The sequence below is a fragment of the Marmota flaviventris genome, chromosome 3 (genome assembly GCF_047511675.1).
Source record: "Marmota flaviventris isolate mMarFla1 chromosome 3, mMarFla1.hap1, whole genome shotgun sequence".
Classification (NCBI taxonomy): Eukaryota; Metazoa; Chordata; class Mammalia; order Rodentia; family Sciuridae; genus Marmota; species Marmota flaviventris.
This window is the reverse complement of record NC_092500.1, coordinates 158,624,301-158,648,162: the sequence shown is the minus strand read 5'-3', so window position 1 is coordinate 158,648,162 and position 23,862 is coordinate 158,624,301. Positions and strand designations below refer to the sequence as shown.

Genomic DNA, 23,862 nt, shown 5'->3' with positions numbered 1-23,862 from the left:
CTCAGGTACTCGATCTTGCCGGATCAGCAGGAATAGTTACAAGGACAGTGTTGTTCGTTTTACAAAATGTAAATTGCTGATATTTTGGACTTTTGAGTTAGAGTAATCAGAGTTAAATACATGTCAAGGATGGAGTCGAAAGCCTTAACATGGTGGTAGGCCAAGTTAGTGGACTTACAAAATTCAGATTTTTAGCTCTTCTTACTTACTTTCAGAGGTACAAAGTTAAACCTCAAGTACAGAAATTCTGTAGGTTTCCAGAGATGACTACATTAAAACATCTATAATATTTATAATAAAGAAATGCCACCACATTATTTCTTGTCTTTTCTTTTCTGTTAATATTGACACAGTACCTCTTTGTATATACAAGACAACTTGTCAACATTATATTCCAATAAATTACATAATAATAACTAGTGATGCATTCATGATCATGTCATAATTTATAATTTTTAAAGTATTTTCAGATTCAGCCCCAACATTTGAAAACCATTCTGATCTTTATACAAAGAAACCTAAGGAAACTACCAGAGATTTATCTCAGCAAGAAGTAGGGAACTTCTCACCTCCTATCCCCTCTACCCCTCTTCTTTTACCTAAGAAAGCCAACTAAACAATCACCTAAAAAACAAATAAATGCCGAAATATATAATGCACTAGGCTTCAGTAAACTCAATAGGGACCTCTATGGTTAGCAAATGAAGCAATAGAGGAAATAAATTAATTAATAAATGAAACATCTATGGCTGCAATAGGGACATCACCTTGGAAGCAACATTCCAAAGACAGGCTACTCAAACACCAAGTCCTAACTGGAAAATTGGAAAACATCCTCTTCTCACACACCTCACTAACAGGTCTTGAGAAATAATGACAGTAAATTAAAGGGCTGTTACATGCACAATCTCTTTAGGGGTATCAGAGAGAAGCCTCAAAGTAAAGAAGAGGGGACAAAACAAGGACACAAGAGGAATTTGGAGTTTCTGATGCCTAGAGTTAGAGAAAAAAAAAAAAAACATGAAATACAATGCATATCCTGACCAGAATAATGTAAATCTTAAACTAAAGGCATATTTTCTTTACTGCTAACAACCTTATACATCCTCCCTACTTCTCTGGCTTATATTTCAAAATGATACAAGCCATGACAAAATAGGGGGAAAAAAAAACAGCTTTAATAGAGAAAGCAATCCATCACTAGATTCAAAGTCATATTACATGGAAATTGAAAATTATCAGAAAAAATTAAAATAACAATAAATGAAAGATGCAGAGATATAAAATACAAAAAAATAATCAAAAGGAAATGACAGAAATAAAAAAAATTACTGTAACAGAAATGAAGAAGAGCAAATTAAACCTTAAGTTGAAGAAACTGATAAAAAATTAGGGCAGAAATGAATTAAATTAAATACAATAAATTAATAGAGAAAATTCAATGAAACTAAAGGGCAGTTCTTTGGACATATGGATAAGATGGAAAAACAATGGATAAGTCAAGAAATACATAAAGAAGACAAAATTTAGCAATACATAGACAGGCAAAAGAGTCAACAATATTGGTTTCCTAAACATTAGCAAGATAATGAGGATATATCATGAATAACTATATTTCATAAATTTCATAATTTAGATGTAAGAGACCCATTATTTGATGGATTCAAACTATTGACACTCTTTCAAGACATAATATATAAAATGAATAGTACTACACCTAGTAAAAGTAATTGAATTATTAGCTAAAATGTTGCCAAAAATGAAAATATGAAGCACATATATTTTTACTGGTGAATTTTATCAAGCAAACATTTAGGAAAAACCATCACTAATTCTACATAAAAATTTTCAGATATTTTAAGAGAAATAAACACTTTCCAACTCATTTCATAGGACAATCAACATCCTAATGATAAAGCCAGATAAAGATATTATAAGAAAATTACAGGTTAATATCTCTCATGAATATAAATGCAAAATATCCTTAACAAAGTATTAGAAAATTGATTTCAGAAATGTATAAAATAAGATTTTATATTATGCTCCTCTAGAACTCATTCCCAGAAGTAACACTGTTTCCACAAAAAGAAATCAACTAATGTACTTTATCATGTTATATTTTCAAAAGTATATTGGAATCTATAGCAAATAACAAAGAAAAAAGGGGAATACATTGAGAAGAAATAAATTACACACTCTTAATTCACAAATAATATAATTACCTATGTAAAAATTTCCACAGTAGAAAACAAAAAGCTAAAGTGATTATATACATGTATAGTTTATAATACATGTGATTATGTTATAATTGTTTAGAAGTTATTATAACAAGGTTGCAGAATATTTGGTAAATAGGAAAATCAGTTGTTTTCACATATCACAAATGAAAAAAACGGGATTTGATATTAAACACAAAATACCATATATGTCAATACCTCCAAAAATGAAATATTGCCATATCTATAAAAATATGTACAAGCTCTATATGAGGAAAACTATAAAACTCTAATGAAAGAAATCAAGAAGAATTAAATAAGTGAAAAGATAACAATTGAGCATATACATGCATAAAGGTGAATATAGGCAAAGAAGTTATATACATCACAAAAATTAACTCTAAATGGATCATATACCTAAATGTATACTGAAAAATTATATATTGCAAAAAAATAACATTGGAAGGAAATCTAGATGAAATTGGTTTGGCTATGACTTTTAAAATTCTAAAATCAAATGTGTGATCCATGAAAGAAAAAAACTAAAAATCTGGACTATATTAAAATTAAAATCTGTGAAAGACAATGTCAAGAAAATTCAGATATATCACACAGTGGGAGAAAATATATGAAAAGGCTTATCTGATGTATGACTGTTATCCAAAATATACCAAGAACTCTTAAATCTTAACTATAAACAACACAACCAATTTAAAAAATAACGCAAAGACTTTAACAGATAGCTCACCAAAGATGGAAGAATATGAAAAGATGCTCCAAATTATATGTGATCAAGGAAATGCAAATTAAATCAATAATGACAAACCACTATATATGTATTAGAATTAACAATATACAGATTTTTGACAATCCTAATTGCCAGAAACTAATAATTTTTAACACTTGGATGTCATTAACATGTCCTTCAGGGAGTGAATGGATAAACTGGTATGTCCATGAAAGGCAATATTATCTAGAAAGAAATGAGATAACAAGCCATGGAGAAATGGAGGAAACTTAAATGCATATTGTTAGGTGAAAAGATCCAATCAGAAAAGCGACAGATTCTAGATTATATTCTGGAAAAGGCAAAACTATGGAGACTGTGAAACTATCAGTGGTTTCCAGGAATTAGTGGGGATAGAGATCTGAATGGGTGGAGTGTAGAGTATTTTTAAAACAGTGAAGCTATTCCACGATAAAATAATGATTGATACATGTCATTATAAATATGACTGAACACAATACCAAGATTGAACCTGAATAAAAACTAAGGACTTTGGGTGATTTTGATGTAGTTTCACCAAATGTCATAAATTCAGCAAATCAGTCTTATGGGAGATGTTGAGAACTAAAGAGGATGGACATGCATGAGAGTAGGAGGTATACAGGACAGCTCTGTGCCTTCAGCTCAATATTACCTTGAGCCAAAACTTATCAACATATAAACATTATTTTTTTATTGAAAGTATTCATTTCTAGTATCATGTATTTGACTTCAAGGACCATGATGCAGATAAATTCTAATGCCCCTTCCTTAAAATTCACTCTTACTACTACATTATTTAGACTCCTAATTAATTTGTAAACTTAACTCACTTGATCTCAATAATAATTTTCTGATCACTTTTCATAAATGACATTAGGGAGGATTCTAGGCAAAGGAGCTGGTAGTCAGGGAAAAGTACAGAACTCAAGTGAGGCAAGAGAGGCAGATTTAATAAGAAAGAGAAGAAGGCAAAGTAGCATTGAAGAGCTCAAAGCATGTGGGTAGTCACTAAGAAGCAAGGAAGAATTTGCTAATGATGGTGTTGAGAGAGAGTGCCCCAGGGTCCCTTGTGCGTACATGGACCTTACAAAATGTTTTGTTCCAGACTATCATATCAAAGCTGTTGTTTAGCAAATGAGGTTGGGAGATTGAGACAGTATTCCCACCCTCCATACAGGAAAGTACAAATTTGATGCTTTCTATAAAAATAAAGATAAGACTTTTTCTGGGACCCAGTTTGGACAAGATTGCTACTATGCTACTTATGTGAAGAATAAGAGTTTCCCATGTCTGAGGTTCCTCAATTGAGACAAAGCCCCACTGTGTGCAGAACATTCTCCTGCACTGTTCTGATTCTCATCTGTGGAACGAATGCATACAGTGAGCTTTTGGTGTTAGCAGTAATGTTCCATATTTCTGAGCTAAGAGTCTGCTGTGTCCTGCCTGCTACCATCTATGAACCAGCTAGCAGGTTGACTTCCAAGTAGGGTGAAGTATCAGAACCTTGACCAACGCAGATCTTGACAAATAAATGTTATCATTTAGATACCATGCTAAGGATACTGCATCTATTTAATTCAATCTAATCTTCACAGTTGTCCAGTGGATTATATTTGACCTAATTTATAGAAGAGGACATTGAAAATTAGAGTGTTTAACTAACCTCAGGGTCAAACTTCAAAGCGGCAGCAGTATCATTGACATAAAGATATTCATATCAACCATAGCACCTGAGTTTAGCTACTAACGGACTCCCTTGAGAGTTGAATTTTAAAGGAAGCATTATAATGATTATAATTCTTAGAAACGAAACCTGATCTGGTATATGAGATAAATGCAAGATGACAGAAAATTAGGCCAGATGCAAATTTAATATCTTATTGGAAGAAGTAATCCCTTAAATTGTAGAATTTTAATAAAAAAGTCCTTTTGACTAACCTAATTAAGTAATTATATCCATATCTTCTATTTATATGAAGAGGCTGTAATATCAGAAGGTCATAATAATCTGTCCAAAATGTAAAGCATTTTTGTCTCAAATAATTGTGTTCCTTCATTTTGTCATGCTTCAATGTGGCCAAAATCTGTAAGGGAATTATCTGATAGAGGATTGGCTGACATTTAAAGCTTTTAAAAGTATACATGGATATACCTGTTATATTTTCAAAATGTGAAGCAGTAATGACATACCAGAATTTAAAATAAATTGGTAATTCTTTTTAATAAAATGATATTTCCTATGATATGCTTGAATATTTCAAAGAATAAGAAGCTGAAATTATGTATGATTGTATGATAAAATATTTACTTCTGAAGAAAGTTAAGTGCCTAATTATTTAACATATAGGTACAGCTCTTTCTATAAGTATGACACTAATTTTATTGATACAGTACTCTACAGTATCTGGTATAGGAGATAAATGCAAAATGATGTGATATAACAGACACTATTATTCTCAATCAGCAGGAGAAGACAACAGACCAATTTCTTCAAATACTGAAGGACTATGTTATTTCATCTAATATTAAATTCATAGGCATACTGTTGACCAATCCTATGATCAAAAATAAAGAATTTTCTGATATTCAAAGTCCCCCAACACTCCACCATCTACATCTACCTTTAAAGAAAATAACAAAATATATATGGCCAAACAAAGCTAAAAGAAATGTCATAAAAAAGTAAAGATAATGAATCAGTAAAAATGTAGGTACAGTGAAAGAGTGGAATATATGAGAGTTACAGATGTAGGTTTATTGCAGGCTTAGAAAACATCTGCACTGGATCACAAGGAGAGGAAAGTATAGACAAAGTGCCCTGTGGAGAGCACTGATATGCCCACTTACCCAATCTTCCTAATACTGATTAGTCATGGCACAAGATGTAGCTTGAGTCTCTTATCCACTGGGGTTACCAGTCTCCCCAGCTCTCATGGTGGAAAGGGGTCCAGGGGAATTCTGAGCACACGGTGGGTCTGTGGCACAACTGGGAAATGGGGCATAGGAGCAGCCTAGCCCTCTCCTTTGAGAAGACTTTTAGCAAACTTAGCACTGTTGCCTTGGAGGAAGACATTACCTGTATTACTGTGAATGGAAATGAATCTTGGAGAAGCAAGTGACTTTTACTACAAAGTAATTAAATATGTCCCACACGAGGCTGGAGGGAAAAATTATCCCAGGAAGGTTTACTTGAAAACATAGATTGAAGAGTCAAAAACAGTATGGAGAATTTCTTCCCTACACAGCATGGGATATGTGAGCAGCATCAGATTTGGGAAACAATCCTTCAGTATATAAGGCACATACCAATAAACTAATGGTGTATGGTTCTTTCAAAACAAAAACACAAGGAACAAAAGAGAGCTATTTAGAAACTCTGTGGAGAGAATTAAGAAACCCAGGAAACAAAAACACATGGCCTAGGATTGAATTCAGGATAAAATAAATGCAAATAAAGTCAAATCAGAAAAAAATCCTCAAATACAAGATTAAAATTTTACACAACTTTAAGCAACTCATAATGGTAAAAAGAGGATCTCTTTGATCTTGATATTGTCATTTTATTGGTACATCACTTGGAACTAGGTATTGGTGATGGACATAGATCCATGGCATAGTATATCCCATTGCAATAAAATTATTTACAGACATAAGAAACTCTACGCTTCCTTCTAATCAATAAAGTAGGGTTTTAGGGGCTGGTGCAGGTTACAGTTGATCTCATTGAACTACTTAGTGTTTTACCATATACACAAATTATTTTGAAGTATTGAAATACAGAAACTTAAATTCAAAATCTTTGGGAGACATTTTAAAATTCACTTATTGTGATTCAGAAATATATTTCTCTGTGGCTGTTTTCTCAGTTTATTAATAAATATTCATTGGTGACTTATTTTTCTTTAGTTGAATTCTGTTATTACTGTTGAAAAAATTCCTTTATAGTGATACAACTGTCAAATTTCAGTAAAAACTTTCATTACAAAAAAGAAAGAGTAACTAGAGAACTCATTTTCAGAAAAATCCAACATAAAACCACATAAATATTGTCTTCTTAAGAAAATCTGACATAAATTTTGATCAAGAAGGGTGCTTAAATACCAAATTTTGGTGAGGATACAAAAGAAGAAAAAGACATGATAAAAAGGACACTGAGAAAATAAAATTGTTTCATATCCAAATTCAGAATACATAATAATGTGGAAATTCTCTCATTAAGTCATTTTTGTTTAGGAATATGTATTATGCTTTCATTATTAGCAATGTCTTGGGGAAATAATGTATTGAATTCTTGAACAGATTTGTGATTTTTGGTAATATCATCTCAAATGATTTTATGTTTTCCTGATTTTAGTGATTCTGTAAAACTAATAAAAACAGTGGTCATTTTGCCAAAAATAAATGAAAATTGGCATTAATGTAATTTAGAAGAAAATATGTGAGAGATTAATTAGTAACACATTAAGTAAGTTGTCCACCACTACCATAATGATCTTCGTGAATCACCCTGGAAACATGAAAAATCCCGCAGGGGAAGATACAAACAATACATTAAGAAAAGAAAGCTAAATGTTGCATCCTTCCTTGTTGGCATCTCAGAAACTTTATTATGTAATATTTTATGAAAATTTGGCTCCAGAAAATATACACTCTCAGGAGTTGGCCAAGATTATAGTTGACATAAGCTACTAAATCTTAGACTTTCAACAAGTAACACAACAAGATTAACATTGCTTTTTTAAAAATATATGTGCATAACTATTTGCTTGCACTCAATTTACCCTTAAAAGCTAATATCATTCTTTATATATCTCTGCTTGGTTACTAACGTAATATATACTATAAATTATTTTACACATGTCATCAAAGCTATATATTTTTTTAGCGAAAAAGCATATATGATCTAATAGAATAGAAACTCTGAAGAGCTAGCTTGATAATGTAGTTAGGGTCAGCCAGGATAGGTTCAAATTCTCTCCCTAATACTTTTTAACTGTGTTACTTTTGCTTGGTTAAATAACTTCTCTGTGTGTTAACCGAATTATTTCTAAAATGAGTATACAAGCAGCATACACTTCATAGGAGTTTCTGAGGATTAAATGAAATAATACATGTAAAGTAACTAAAAGAGTGTCAAGCTTATATCAATGAGGGTTAAATGACATAAGTCCAGTTCTTTTTTTTTTAATCCAGTTCTTTTTACTTTCAAAATACTAAAAAGATAAGTTCAACCTATTTAAGGGATTTAAACAGTTTATAAAAGTCACAAGTCTGGCCTGAAATCAGACTTTTTGAAGTTAGAAAAAAATATACAGAGGGTAGGCTAGGAAAAGTTAGAAAGGTAGCCTGGTAACTATTTAAATTGAAGGAAAGTCCTTTAATTATTTGAGTTTTCATTTCCTCAAATGTCAACTGCTCTTCCGAAAATAGTCTTCACTTTCTCATACTTGACATCTATATTTTGTTCAATCAACCCCTCCACAGTGGTGGAAATGAATTATATGCTGGGGATGGGAGACAAACTGTAGTGGGAGACATAACGTTTATTGAATATTATATATGCCAAGTAATTTGTTTACATTATTTCATTTAACTCACACTAGATGCTCTTTCTATGGTTGTAACTGACATTTTAACTGGAAATACTTGTGGTCATTTCTCAGGCTTTATATTACTGAACATTGCTTCTGTATTCAAGAGTTCTGTTTCTCATTTGAATTCCATCAAGTCCTCCATAGATTCTCCTTCCTCTTCAATGTGTGTGCATGTGTTATGGTTTGGATGTGAGGTTGTCTCACTAAAGCTCCTGTGTTAGAGCAGGAATGTTTGAAGTAATTAGATTATGAAAACTATAACTGAATTAATGGATTAATATATTTTCTGAATCAATAAATTTGAGAGTAATGCTTCACTGAGTACTAACTGTATGCAGATGAGTGTGGCTGGAGGATATGGGTCATTGGGGTCCATGTATTTTGGCCCCCTGGCTCCCCCCTCTTCTGTACCTGTTGGATATTACTACTCTGCCATGCCCTGAAGCCACGATGTTCTGCCTCATCTCTTTCCCAGAGCATCAGAGCCACCAGACCATGGACTGAACCTCTGAAATGGTGAGCTCAAAATAAACTTTTCCTTTCTACATTGTTATTCTCAAGTACTTTGGTAACAGCAATGGAAAGCTGTCTAACACAGCATGTCAGTTTTCCAGAGAAAACTCACCCAGTTCCTCCACTTTTGCACATCATTAGATCTTATCCACTCTAGTGGTTTGATTTATTAACTGTGTTGATTCCAACCTAGGTCTCTAACCTTAGATATATAATGTGTCTAAACATGGTAGTCCACAGGCACCTTACACACACAGTGTCCAATACCAAACTTAACATCCTTCCTATTTCATATGGACATTCCAAAAATTTTTTAATCAGTTTTATCACTACAGTCTTTTCAAGAATTACCATTAATTCACCTCTTCTTTCCTATATTTGATCAAACAAGTCCCAACCATTTAGCTCCCTACACATTTTTTTTAGTCCCTCATCTATCACCTTCCTATCCCCAATATGTTAGTCACCATCATTCCAGCCGCAGTTACTACTAACCTCATATCTGCTCATGTTTTTTCTCTCTTGAACCATCATATTTTACTACCACATGTCTCAAACTTTTCAAAACTGCATGTATAACCTCTCTCATAATTGTTGTATTCACTGAAAACCCTTGAGGACTGTTTTGTTCTACTATTTACTAAATATATTATTACTCCTTTTTATATTATGAATTATCCATAGACCTTTATAAAATATTTGTGAAATAAGCTTATCAAACTAATAATAAAAGTATAAATTATAATGAAACTCAGAAAAACATGAACACTTTGAAATTGTGACTTTAAAATTATTGAGTTTTGTGGAATTAAATGAAATATGATTTTTATTTTTGTTATCTTTTCCAATTAAAGAAAATCATGGACATAGTTCAACATTCTTTAACCTACCAATATAAACAACACATGATTGTATCTATATATTTCCTTATTTTAGACACTTACAAAATAGCAGATAATTTGACAAATCATTAGCTATCAAAAGTTGTTTATTACTAAGATAAAATGATTCATTCAATAAATTCATTAATAGTAATTCAGAAATTATTATTATAAAACAAAGAAGTATAGCGTAGTATTGCTCTGGGTGGCTAGTTAGATTAAATTACTCATTTTGAATAGGTATTATAGAAAAAAAGAATGCATTCTCACTTTTTTGATTTTGATTCCAACTGGCTTTAAGCTTTCTTGTTTACTCCACAAAATATGGATTTTTTTAATTTAAAATGGACAATCTGTAGGTATTTTTCTATTTCTTAAATAACAAACCAACAATGTCTTCATGAGACTATGCAGATACTGTACTGTCCTTTTCTCATTTTGAGGCTTTAAATTATCACTGGACACCTCAAATCTCACCCACAGTGTTGTAAAAAAACTTATAAATGACATAAACTGTAATACAGTCTTAAAAATGTATGTGGTGCTACACTTCATGAAATATATTTCATGATTATGTCACTTACCAAAAAAGTTCCACATGAGATCTTCTAAATACAAATCATTTGACTTCACTAGACAGAGTTGGAAAACTTAATATATTCTAAATTAGAAGTGGAATAGCACATATAACATTAATACCTTCCATAATATTTAATATTGATAGAGGTCAATACGACTTACTATGGAGATGATATTCATTGTCACATAAGCATTGAGTGGAAAGGCAGGTAGTGGGCATGAGTTCTTATGGTTAATATCTGAGATATCCCCAAAATCTCATGTGTAAGACAATGAAAGAAATGTAGGCAAGTTGGGAGTGGATGAAGAAGGTAGGTCACTGGCAATGTTCCTTTGGGGTTTATATTTAGTCCCTTGTGAGCAAAGCTCTTTCTGCTTCCTCCTTGCCACCTCCTGAGCTGCTTTCTTCCTCCATACTCTTCCACCATGATGTTCTACCTCACCTTGGCCCCAGAGCAATAGAGTGTGCCATTTATGGACTAAGACCTCTGAACCATGATCCAAAATAAACTTTTTTTCTTCTAATAGTTCTTGTCAGGACTTTTGGTCCCCAAAACACAAAAACTGAAATATTCTTGGAAATAGATAATTTTGTGCCTTTATCTGAGGTATGTGATTATTTATTTGTTTTCTTGATTTCAATGTAATGAAATGAAAGGAATGTGGTATCTAGTTTAAGATTAAAACCTGTCAAGAGCATTCATCATTAAATCAATCTGATGCAGATCAGAACTTAGAAAAAGTTTGGAAATATCATCACTCCATTAATTGTAATTTTATGTGCTCTTTCAAAAAACGTACACATGTGAATTTCAGGAAAAGGGTTGATGGATATTAGACTCAATGCATTTCAACCTATTCATGGAAACCCAGAAACATCAAGTTCCAGAATTCATCTTTGGGTTTTATTTAAACTTAATGTTCATCTACTAGGTACCAACAGGCCACTACTATTACTCTTTGCCTTGGTCTTGTTTGGGTGTGAGTCAGTTCTGATTTGTTCTTATCAAATACTGTGACTATGACTGCTACTTTTAAAAGAGTGCTTCTACTACATTTTTCAAGCATTTATCCTCAAAGGATATGAAAGAATAAAGATTGGAAAGAAGTTGAATAAAGAATAAGTATAAATAGTCCTTTAGGGCTACAATAATTAAAATAGGGGGATTTCTACTTTCATATCTGATAACGTGCAAGTGCATAAGCTTAAAATAAAATGATTCTGGCTAGAATTTATAGGGAAGATAAAAATCCCACAGTAATTTTATGTGCAAATTAAAATATTTGTGTGAAATTCTAAATTAATCCTTTGAATAGCTTCACAAAATATAGTCTTCAAGGAATAGCTCTAACAATTTCCACATTTAAAATGTACTTTTGTTCAGTTTATGTTCTGTTTTGGAACACAAATTAGCTTTAATCCAAGAATAAATATTCTAAAAATTTAACATTTATTTTATTGTAAATTATCATGAAACACTTTTCAATAAATTTATTTAATTTTACAATTCTCTAAAGCTAATAAAAATCAGTTGTACTTATGTATGCATGTTGCCAGAATATATTAGCATACTGGTGTTAGTCTTTTTCTACGGTGTCAACTATGCATTTTAGTAAAACCATATTCTGATACAAACTAATTAGCAAACCCAAAGTACTAAAGAATTTAAGAAAATCTAAATTTTACCAAATGTAAAATTGCTTAAACAGTGAAGAATGTAAGTTCAGGTGTTAATGAATGAGTTCAGAGTTATAAAGTCTATTACATATTTCCTAAAAACCTTGTGACCTAGAAAGGGTGTTTTTAATTACAAATTGATATCATATACAACTTTGGATAATACATTTAAAACCTTCAAAAATGGACATTCATTTGAAATATAAATTAATATAATTTATATTAATATAATAAAAGAAGCAACACACACACATATACACAGACACACACAACACATACTGAAAGGCCAATAGATGTGAAAGAATGTGTCAGGTTTATTAAAGAAAATAACCAATAACTTCTTGGCTACAGAATTACACTGCTAAGCTATTTCAAAGTATACAACAAATTCTCGAAATATATAAATACTATGAATGATAGAAAAAGTTGAAAACCCTCCAATGTTTTTGTAATAAAAGAAACTATGACTTATAAGCTTAAATATATATGTATATATTGCCAAAATATACATGTTCATCAGTGAAAAACTATGATTTTAAAATCTATATTATAAACAATAATTTTTGCTACCTTATAGGATAATAATGCACAATGCAGATAGAAAGTATGAAAAAATAGTTAAAAATAAAGAAATTTAATCAAAATTTGGAGCAAGTGTAGTTTATATATAAATAGAATCATGATTAAACAGTTATTTAATTCTCATACTCTAGAAAATAAGGCATAAAGGGAAATATGCAATTTACCTTTTCTCAGCTCTTGGTAAAAGGAACCTTGAGTTGTACAAAAAAGTGAAGGTAGAGAAACAGTATGACTCACAAGTTCAGGAAGATAAACTAGACATTTGTGTTAGCATGCATAAATCACCTTATTAAACTCAAGAATTATCTTTGATACATTAATTTCCTTGTCCATCATATTCATTCCAAGCCTTGTGAATTCTATTCCAGCAATTCAGAGTTAGTCCATTTTATTTAAATGCTACTTCTATGTCTGCTATTATTTATGAGAGATGATTACTTTCTTTCTGAAACACCTGAATATGTATTTTCCTACCTCTTCCCCAAACAAATAAACACGAAATTGCCTGAATAGAAGAGTTACATAGTAAGAGTAAGAAAATATTTGGGAAATATTCTTTCAAGACCTTAAACTTCTTCGTGTGTCTGAATTCAATGAACTAAAACCAGAGCCTTCATCTCTGGCAATGGTTGCAGCATGTTTCCCTAAAAAAGCACTCTGCATCCAAGAACCAAGTGAACATATGATTTCCTTGAATGTGTGCTATAACTTTTGTGATCTATTTCCTTTTTATGTTCTATTCCTTTCACTCAGTTGATCTGCTGAAATCTTTTATGTATTGTCTTTGTTCTTGATGGCTGCTTCCACTGAAATTTGGCATTTCAAATTATTGAGGAGTGTGATGGTGTGTTTAGATGCATGTTGGTAGTATTAAAAATATTAAAAGTGACATTATTTACAATGAATAAAATTCTAAAATATGAGATATATAAAACTCAGGATCAAGAAAAAATATTTCACACCTGGGAAAATCTGAATTTGTAATAAGTATAACAACAATTAAAAATAAACTCTTGCATCTAACCAATCAAATGAGTGACCAAAGGGAGCACTTTAGATGTGCCTAAGTCTTAAGTTTACTATGTTTGTAAATCACTGCCATGTGAACAATTAAGATTTGTCTAAGGTAATTCTTTTGATTTACCATCCACAATATAAATCCTTTCCAAGGTCTTTACCAATTATTTTGGTATTTGATTCTGTAAGTTCTTTTTATGATTTAGAATTGCTAAATATGTATGTGGAAAGTGGCTTATTCATAGTCCATGCTCACAACTATGAATCTTATATTTCCCTGGCCATATAAAAACATCAGGGAACTTAAAAAAATCAGCTGAAAGGTCAGTAATCTTTGAATAAAATTGTTCTTTGTTAATTAACACTATTTTTTTGCAGTACTGAAGATTGTAGTTTTGTTTCTAAATGAAGGGAAAGAGAAAAGAAGAAGAAATTTATGAAAGAAATCTTGAAGTTTCTGATTGAAGAATGGTAGGATTATGTACTTTAAAAGATCAGAATCCATGATCATAAGAAACGTAAATTATATTGTTTTTAGTTATGCTACTTGGATATAGACACATGAACCTATTTTACACATACATCATGGAATACATTAGGAGAATGGAGGAGAACTTAATTTTCCTCTACTTTCTTTATAAAGGAAATCTGTTTTTATTAGTCTTACTGCAGTCCAAGCAGATTTTAAGGATTCATTCTGCAAAGAAGAAGGTGAAAACATACTCTGGTGTCAGTTTAACCTCAAATGGAGGAAGCCAGAAAGATTTAAGAAATATTTCATTGTTGGTTGTTTCTTCCCCTCTTCTTCTAGAACAGAGATAATATCAAGTAGCATTTCCTGCACTGCATAGTTCACCTAAGACATGCTTCTAATATAAATGACAGTTGAAAGATTAGAAATGATTTGGAACTCAGTTTTACATTTCCCTTGTCTCTTGGCCTTTGGCACTGTGGAGAAATGACATTCAAAATTTTCTGCACTGCTTTCCCACAGCAGCTAGCAAAATCCTGTACTTACTTTGCCCTGACAATCTGTCAGAGCAGGATTAGTTTAAATTCCTCTTGCCTCTTTTTCTACGCACAATTGAACACAAATGATCTTTATCCCCTGATGATAAGACTTTAAGAAAAGTTTCTTTCTTGACATATTAACATAAACACTGTACAGAAAACTTAAATAATAACATAATTATTGTTTATTCACAAGGGTCCTCTCCTCATATGTGTTACCTTCCAATATTTAATACAAATGCTAGAAGATTATGATAAATTCATACTATCTCCAACATATGTTCCCATTCATGAGTAATCTGAAAGCAGGAAATATTACTGAAGAGAAATCTTATTGAAGAACCATGATGTATCCTAAATATATATTTATTAGAGCTACTTCTCAGATGTTATTAAAGGCTCCCAGTGAAAGAGAGAAACATAGATATCAAATATGCTAGGATTTATTTCATGCCTATAATTTTTCAGATGAAAATGTATTCCACTGTTTCTTCAAATCAATCAATGTCTAAATTGGGAGTGTGGATCAGGAAGTTTCAAGCATCAAAGAATCTTGGCTAAAGGAAAATTATAATTGATTCTGAATCATGTGGGGGATGATTGATAGATTCAGAGTGGTGCTGGAAATCCTTATTTGGGCTTAAGATGGAGAGAGAAGGTCCAGGAGACAGAGGAGGGAATACAGAAGGAATCTAGCTCTGAAGATGACCCTACACTGAGGTGAGGCAGCAAAAGTGAGGATTAAAGATCAGAGGTCCTAGAAGACCACTTCACCCTTTCCACCAGTCAGTCTCATTCTGTTGGTGACCTCAAGTTTTATCACTAACTTAACAGTTGTTTGCAAATTATGTAATTTACTTTGGACAAACGAACCTCACTGTCTCCTCTGCTAAAAGTAATGTCATGACACTTTTTTTTTAAATTTTAAATTTGTAATTTCAAATATAACTTCATTGAGTAAAGTCTGATATAAGTGACACAATTGAAGTTTAGATGCCTTTATTAAATATTCATTCTGAGACTTTAACATGGACTAGCAAGTGCTTTAATTTAGATTTTGAATATCCCTAAAAGTTTGGTCTCTAGCCTGTGGCATGATAGGGACGTGGGGGAACATTTAAGAATTGGGCACTGGGAGGCCTTGAAGGAAGTTAGGTCAGGGGCATATTGGGACTCTGGCCCCTTGTCTTTGCTTCATGGCTACCCAGAGGTGAGCAGCTCCTTTGCCATGTGCTCCCAGCATGATAAACAGGAGGACTATTACAAGCCCAGTAGCTATCAAGTCAGATCACCATGGACTGAAAGTTCTGAAACTCTGAAAAAAATAAACCTTTCCTCCTTATAAATTAATTATCTGAGCTATAATGCCATAATAACGGAAAGTTGACTGGAACACCATGTTCAACAAAATGTATAGTGTGTATTGAATGCATTTCACATTAACTACACATTTTTTTTTTTAGTCTACATATCTATTATTCACAGTTTTTGAGGGTGAAAAAGGCAAAAAATCAATTCTCTACCACAATGAAGGCACCCCATGATATTTTTGAATTACAAGGGTCGGAGAGTTATAAAATACATGGAAAATGTTGATAGTGATCTGTAAAATAGTTTTTGACTTAAAGAAACATCTATTCCCTTCACTACCTTCTTTATCTAGAGTTGTGGAGGAATGAAACTAACAGCCATGGAGGCTTTTTAAAAAGCATCAACAAGGCCAAGTGTGGTGGCACATGCCTGAATCCCAGCCTGGGAGGCAGAGACACGAGGATCACAAGTTCAAAGCCAGCCTCAGCAACTCAGAAAGACCATGTCTCTAAATAAGAAATATACAAAAATGTTAGGGATGTGTCTCAGTTGTTAAGTGCCCCCTGGATTTGATCTCCAGTACCAAATAAATAAATCAATAGACAAATTATCAAATATATAAATAATACCATAAAAACTACAATAAAATAATCTAGGAAAATTCAAAAGTTATACTATAATACATACATTAAATTAAGCTCACAGAATTAGTTTATTTGGTGTCAAATCAAGAAAATAGTGTTTAATTTATGAAATCATTCTATAGGAAATTATACCTACACAATATATGATAGAAATAAATAAGTATAAAAATAAACAGAGCAAGACCTAAAAGACACATTTCATACATAATTATTTATAGAAGGCACATGGTAAACACATTGAAAAGAAATGGTTTTCTGTAGATTTCTACTTATTCTGATAAGAAATGTCAAAAATATAAAAACAATTATTTGCTATAATAAACAGGGCTAAAAAGGTAGAAAAATAGACATAATGACTGTTAGCTCCATGTATAAGAGTAAATTTCATTCTGCACTTAATGTCACTTATTGCAAAACATTTTAATAGGTTGGAAGAAATATAAAGCTACAAATAAATGTTCATCACTTACCTCTCTTAACGTTTCTGCTTGTACTCGTGGACTTATCTGAAGCACATGGGCAACGTCCTTCACATTTGACTGAGATATGCTTTCCTAAGACACATGCCTGATATTCTAGCTTGCACTGTATAAAAAGAGAAAAATACTTAAATCAAATACATCTAGTTTCAGCAGAAAGTCAGGAAATATTTAGAAAGAAAAAAGTAAGTTGTTATGCATTTAATTTGAAAACCTTTCTACATATATCTCCAATACTAGGTGCACTTTTACACACTCATATAGTATTTATTATTTTATGAAAGAGGCAGAAATGCAGTTACCTTGGTCATTGTGGAGAACAGTCACTTGGAAATATAGCAGTCTTAAAAGCTATGCCTAGTTTGTCAGCTCGGTTGAATGAACCAAATTCAGAACTTTAGAATCAAATGGACAGAGAGATGACTTAACTTAGAATATCATGAGTTCTCCTTTAAATATAATATTGGTGTTAGTTGCTTGTTTATATTTGAACTCTGTTATTGGATGCTAAGTATGGACATGGCAACTGGATAAATCAATGAATGCACATTTCTGAATGACAAAAGATGCCAAAATCAATTCACGAGTGAGTTACTTAGGAAATACTTCTGTCGTTACTTGTGACTTAACAATAAGATACCACAACAGTCAAATACACATACACACATGTACACATAGACACAGGGAATGTATACATAATTATGTATAAAATTTAAAAAATGAGTACATATTTATGACATGGTATGTATATGTACATGAGTACATATTTATGATATGGTATGTATATGTACATGAGTACATATTTATGACATGGTATGTATATGTATACAGTTCATATATTTTTTGGTATGATGACTTTTTTAGTGACATTTTTATATTCACATACAAATGGTTTTGAACTGAATTTTCTATATGTCCCACATTCGATCAAATGTACAGTCATAATGTGATGTAAATAAGAATATATCTACAAGTCTCAGAGATTATTTGTCTTGTTTTACTAAAAAGAATAGAATACCATTCTTAAGTGCTTATATTACGATAAGATTAGAAACTATTAAGAAAGTGACAGTAGTATACTTACATTTTATTATACATATTATGGGAAAAGTTAAGTGAAAGATATAGGACAAAGAGCATGACTCCTAAATTTGGATCTCATGACTGCCATTTCCTAACTGTGGCACATAGGACTAGTTTCAAAAATACTTTCATCTCAATTGTCACATATGATAATTGGGATAATACCACTGAATCTCCAGTGTTCTAAGAATCAGACAGCTAATTCTTCCCAGTGCATTAGCTATCCTGAACCAGAATCTCAGCCAATGTTAATAAAAGCTGACTGGAATTAAAATAAAATAATAAAAATATTATGGCACATGAGTCTGTTTATATATTAATTTAGTTTTGATTTGATGTGGTTTGATTTTCTCTGTAAACATTATTCTTTGAAGAATTTTAAGCCTGAGTATTTTTAATTCCTTCTTAAGAGAATATTTTTTTTAACTTCACATTTGACAGGATTTAAAAAATCCTAAACCTACTCCATATTTTAAGGGGCAATAATTGTCTTCCTATGCTAAAAGAAATAGATCTTCCTAATTCTGAAGTAATATGATTTCTTTAGTGGCACTCTCATAATTTACTCAGAGCAAATTATTTTAAAATTAAATAAAGTAGACTTTCTGGCTCCAATAGGCAAATGCCCCCAGGACTAATTTAATTTAGATTCAGCTGATATCAAGAAGTACTGAATGCTCTAAACAAGTAATCAGATTACTCACATTCTACAACATTTTATTTATTTTTTATCAAATAACTCTTCAGTGGACAAGCAAAATTCTTGAATACCCCTGCAACAAATGATTAAAAATTAAGCCGTTTGAAGATGTTTTTAGCAGAATATTGGGTCTTTAAAATGAACAACCAGTGTTTCAAGAACTGAAAAAATGATTTCCTCATGTAAAAGCATGACAGACTTTAAGGGCAATTAAAAATGCCCAACACCTAATTAAAAATAGAAATAAATATTTAAGCAATTATGAGCGCTTAATGAAAGCCAAATGACTTGCTTGAAACTTTGAGACTTTTCAGACTTAATATTCTTTACTGTAACTTCTCTTATTATTTCAGCACCCTGGACATGGTCATATGAAAATTTGGACTTGTGACTTAATTTAAGGAAAATTCAAAGGCGATTTTGACTGGTTTATGAGCAGACAAAAGTAAAAGTCAATATTAATTCCAGCTTATGATTTATTTTTTTAGTACTGGGAATTGAAGCAAGGGGTGTTCTGAGCTACAACCCAGCCCTTTTTCCTTCTTGCCTTTCTAACTTACTTTCATTTTTTTTTAAATTTTTAACAGGGTCTCAATAAATTGTTGACGCTGGCCTTGAACTTGTGATCCTTCTGCCTCAACCTCCAAATTTGTGGGAATTTCAGGCATGCATTTTTGTGCTGGGTGCTAATACTAGATTTTCCCATTTGAAATGACAGATCCCTTTGAAGATGCTCTATGTCAGATTTATTTTGTTTTCACATAAAAAATGAGAAAGTGTAATATTTGAACACAAAAATATAAAATTTGGTTAAGTATAAAGAAGAATCATTTTCTGATTGAGGGTTGATAATTCAATTTTTAGATATTCTTAGCACTAAAAATGTAATTTATAAGAAGAGTATAATATTTATTAAAATTAACTAAATTTTCTTTATAAAGTTTCACTTTTCAGCAAACTTTCTTTGGCATAATTACCACTAAATGTTTCAATGCTGTCCTTAAGATTGTGGGATGTGATAAAATCATAGCTTCACAGAATGTCACTTTACCAATGAAACAATTTTTTTTCATTAGAATGAGTCTATTGAACAACTTTTTCTCTATGCACATAGGTAAAGAGCAAAAAAAAAAAAAAATCAGAGATTATACCCTGTTTATATAATCATATGAATTTAGCTTCCTGTTATTTAAAAAAAACACTTTGTTTTATTTACTTATGAATCAATTTTGGAAACAAAAATTATTTATGAAGACTTTTACTTAAAAGATATTAGGATATTAAAATTCTTTTTTAAAAGATGCTAACTTTAAATATTTTTTAGCCATATCCACTGACTACATTTCTAATTTATAATGTTCAATTTACTTAATTATCACAAAGCTGAAATATTTATCAAGGTATAAGTGAGCTAAAATATCACATAAAGGGCATGCTCATTAGTCTATAATTACCAAAAAATGCAAATAATGTAGAGAAAGGCATGATTAATGCATCTCTGATTAAGACCCTAAGTACTCAGAGCACTCAAGTTATGCATTATTGTGGAAAATAAGGCTGCAAAATGATTTTGACACAATTCACAGAAAGTTACTTTATAGTCATTTGTTTAATAGCAGCATCAAACAGAAGAAAATATGATATTACAATAGGAGAAATCTGCAGCATACAGAAAAGATTCTAACTCTCAGGCACATTAGACACTGGGAAAGGCTGCTGTTACCATTTTCCAAGATCACCATTGCCCTGGCAGATGGTTAAGACCTGAAGTCCTCAGCTGGGGATAAGTCCTCTCTCCCTGACTAGGAACATCTGGAGATACTTGGTTGCTACAACTAGGGTCAGAGGGTAGGAAGGTTACTGCTGGCATCTATTAAGGAGGCCTGATAGGCTGCTACACATTCTGCAACTCACTGGATAGTCCCCCATCCTCCCACAATACACACACACTGCCAGAACAAAGGATTATCTGGCCTCAAATATTGATAATGCAAGGATTGGAATGCCCAAATAAGACACTGTTTTACTTCAAGACAATGAAAAGATTAACTAAACTCTCAACAACTTGTTCATATGTCTCTTAGAAAAATTTTGTTTGGTATTCACCAAGGTAATCCATATAAAATAAAAACAATGGTATAAACACTCTATCATTTACAGGTACCTAATTATTCAGAGAGTACAAATCAGCTCAAACAACAAACTACACAGTTAAGGGCCACCTGCTTTCATCAAGGCATTACTATAAGTCAAACACCATGCTGAGCAGTTTGATGCATTACTTCCTGATAATTCAAATAAAATAAGCATATTTTTTTCCAATAGAACTACAAGTTTGGAAAGCTTATGCAACTCATCAAATGTATATATTGCTGCAAGGGATTCAAGCACTATTTCATAGTTCTTCTGATGTAAAAGGATTGTATAATTATTAGTAGGTAAGGAATAGTAACAATATTAATTTCCTTATTGTACCAATAAAAACTTTTAGCCAAACGAGAAAGCAAATTGCGAAATAAGGAAGGTCATGTATCATATCATGTATCATATTTACGTTTTAATCATTCTTGGACTAATATTATCTCTTCAGTGTCCTCACGTAGCAATATTGTAGACATGATCTGAACTCCTGTGAAAGAATTCATCACACTTTGTTACAGCTTTCCTTTTCCCTGCAAAGCTCCTCCACTTGTGTTCTTGGGATATCCGTGCTGGTGTTCCCCATGCAAAGTCAACCAGAGGAGGAAAGGAGGACTTGATTCAGTCTTCAAATCACTCACTCAACCAAAATATACTATTTACACACAAGTATTAGAATTATAGAACATAAACACAAGCAGGGAGTTCAACGTAGCAACAACAACATTAAAAATACCCTGCTGTCTAGTGTAGACTACAACATGGTTTTCTTGCATGTAAACTCTTCTTTTCATCAAGGAATAACACCTACCTTACTTGAGGCAAACTTTCCCTTTTCCATCTGAAATTTTATTTTGAGGATCTAATTTTGCTGTTATAAAATATTGTAATACATCATATTGAGTAAAGCAAATGGCTCTCACCAATTTGATTAGATATCATCCAATTCACTGGATAGCACATGATAGAATTTGCTCTCTGAGACACCCATCTTCTCAAACTAGACTGGTCCTGCTTCTCAGTCTTTCTGACCTAGGGATGGCTGATAAACTCCAATAGGTTCAAAGACCTGCTCACTAGATAAAGCTCCCTAGGACTATTGTGTATCTCCACAAGGCTCATTGTCTCCAGCAGGGAAGAAAAACTGCTGACTTTGCTCATTTTCTCCAAAATATAGTATCTTACTGCATTTTGGTGTAGGCTAGTCTATGTTCCACACTCAGACCTTTACCTTGGTCCTTTCTATAAGGTAAACCAAGAAGCTGGTGAGGAAGCCATCTAGCAAGCTGTGCCATATTCCCTACCTTTGGGACTGCCACCACCCTAATGAACTCTTTAAGGTGAAAATCTCTGTTTACACTTTTTTTTTTTCCAGTAATGGTATTGGTATCCCATTTGGTCATGTGACTCTGGTTCCATTATCATGTCCTCTGAAACTAATCTGGGTCATGAGTCTCTGTGGACAGTTTGCAATCTGACAATACTGCACCTTTTATCACCAAATCTACTAAATAAGGTAATGATCAGCAAGGTGTTTAATGGATCTTCCATTCTCCCTGTCATCTACAAGAATCTGATATTGTTTAGATGAGGTTAGTCTCTGAAGTTGTATACTCAAAAAGATTTCTGATTCCACCTCCCAAACTTCCACATTGTTCACACACAATTTGATGGTTGAATATTGTTCCGAAAGAGGGCACGTATGTTCTTGCACTTATTCAGGATTTTTTGCTACTTCTCCTAAGAGCAGCCATAGGCTGATATCTGGTTGTTGTGACCCTCCATGTGGCAGACTGTTCAAGAGAATCTTAGGGATTTAAACTCAGTTCTAGATCTGAGCCCCTGGTAGTGGTTCAGACAGGCCAATGTTTGGGAACATAATTGGTCTCTCTAGTTTCCACAGAATGCCCTTGTTGCTCCTGCATTATACCCTTTTGAATAAAATGTTTGGTAGACTTATGCCTCGGGAGTGGTCTAAGAGTCCTTCTGCTGTTTTGAGAAACACTACCAGTAGATCAGATACCCCTCATTTAACAGGAGATCTCTCTTAAATGAATCCATTCTTGGCTACCCATTTATAGATGGGATAACTGGGTCATTATTTATGATTACCTTTCAGGGAGTTCTTCATGTACAAGAAGTATCCAACCAGAAAGGTTGATATAAGAAGGCATTCAGGTCAGGTGAATCACTGAGTAAATTATTTTGGAAGCTGTAACATTCCCAGATGCCTCCTGTAGATCAAGATGTGGGATCTATGCAATCATGAATGCATCCTGATATATATCTATATCTATATCAATATCTATATATATGTATATATATATTAAATCCTCATGTCAGGTAGAAAATGCAGGTGGAAGCTCAAGGAACTACCAACTACCTGAACTTCTATACTATATCTTGATTGTTTACAGAATTTGTTTAGGTCGTTGGCTCTTGAATCTGGAGAGAGATTGTGGGAAAAAATGTAATTTGTCTATGAATGAACTGTAGAGAGTATGACAGCCACATCTTTTTTGTGTTCAGTTTATAATTCATATTATTACAAGTTTATAAAGTACATATTATTTATAGTATACCATTTTCCTTGTTTAGAAAAATGATTCCTTTTTGTATTAATTTTTAAATCGCATCTTTATAGCAAAGTATCCTCATTACTTATA

The 23,862-nt window shown here is 32.2% G+C and overlaps 1 protein-coding gene across 6 annotated transcripts in view; it reads right to left on the bottom strand.

The window, feature by feature from the left end:
• Spock3 (SPARC (osteonectin), cwcv and kazal like domains proteoglycan 3) overlaps positions 1-23,862 on the bottom strand; it is a 417,403-nt gene that overhangs the window by 95,297 nt on the left and 298,244 nt on the right. For all 6 annotated transcript variants that reach the window (XM_027926978.2, XM_027926980.2, XM_027926981.2 and 3 more), the window contains one exon: positions 17,266-17,380. In XM_027926978.2, coding sequence (XP_027782779.2) covers positions 17,266-17,380 — 115 coding nt within the window. The remainder of the gene's footprint in view (positions 1-17,265; positions 17,381-23,862) is intronic.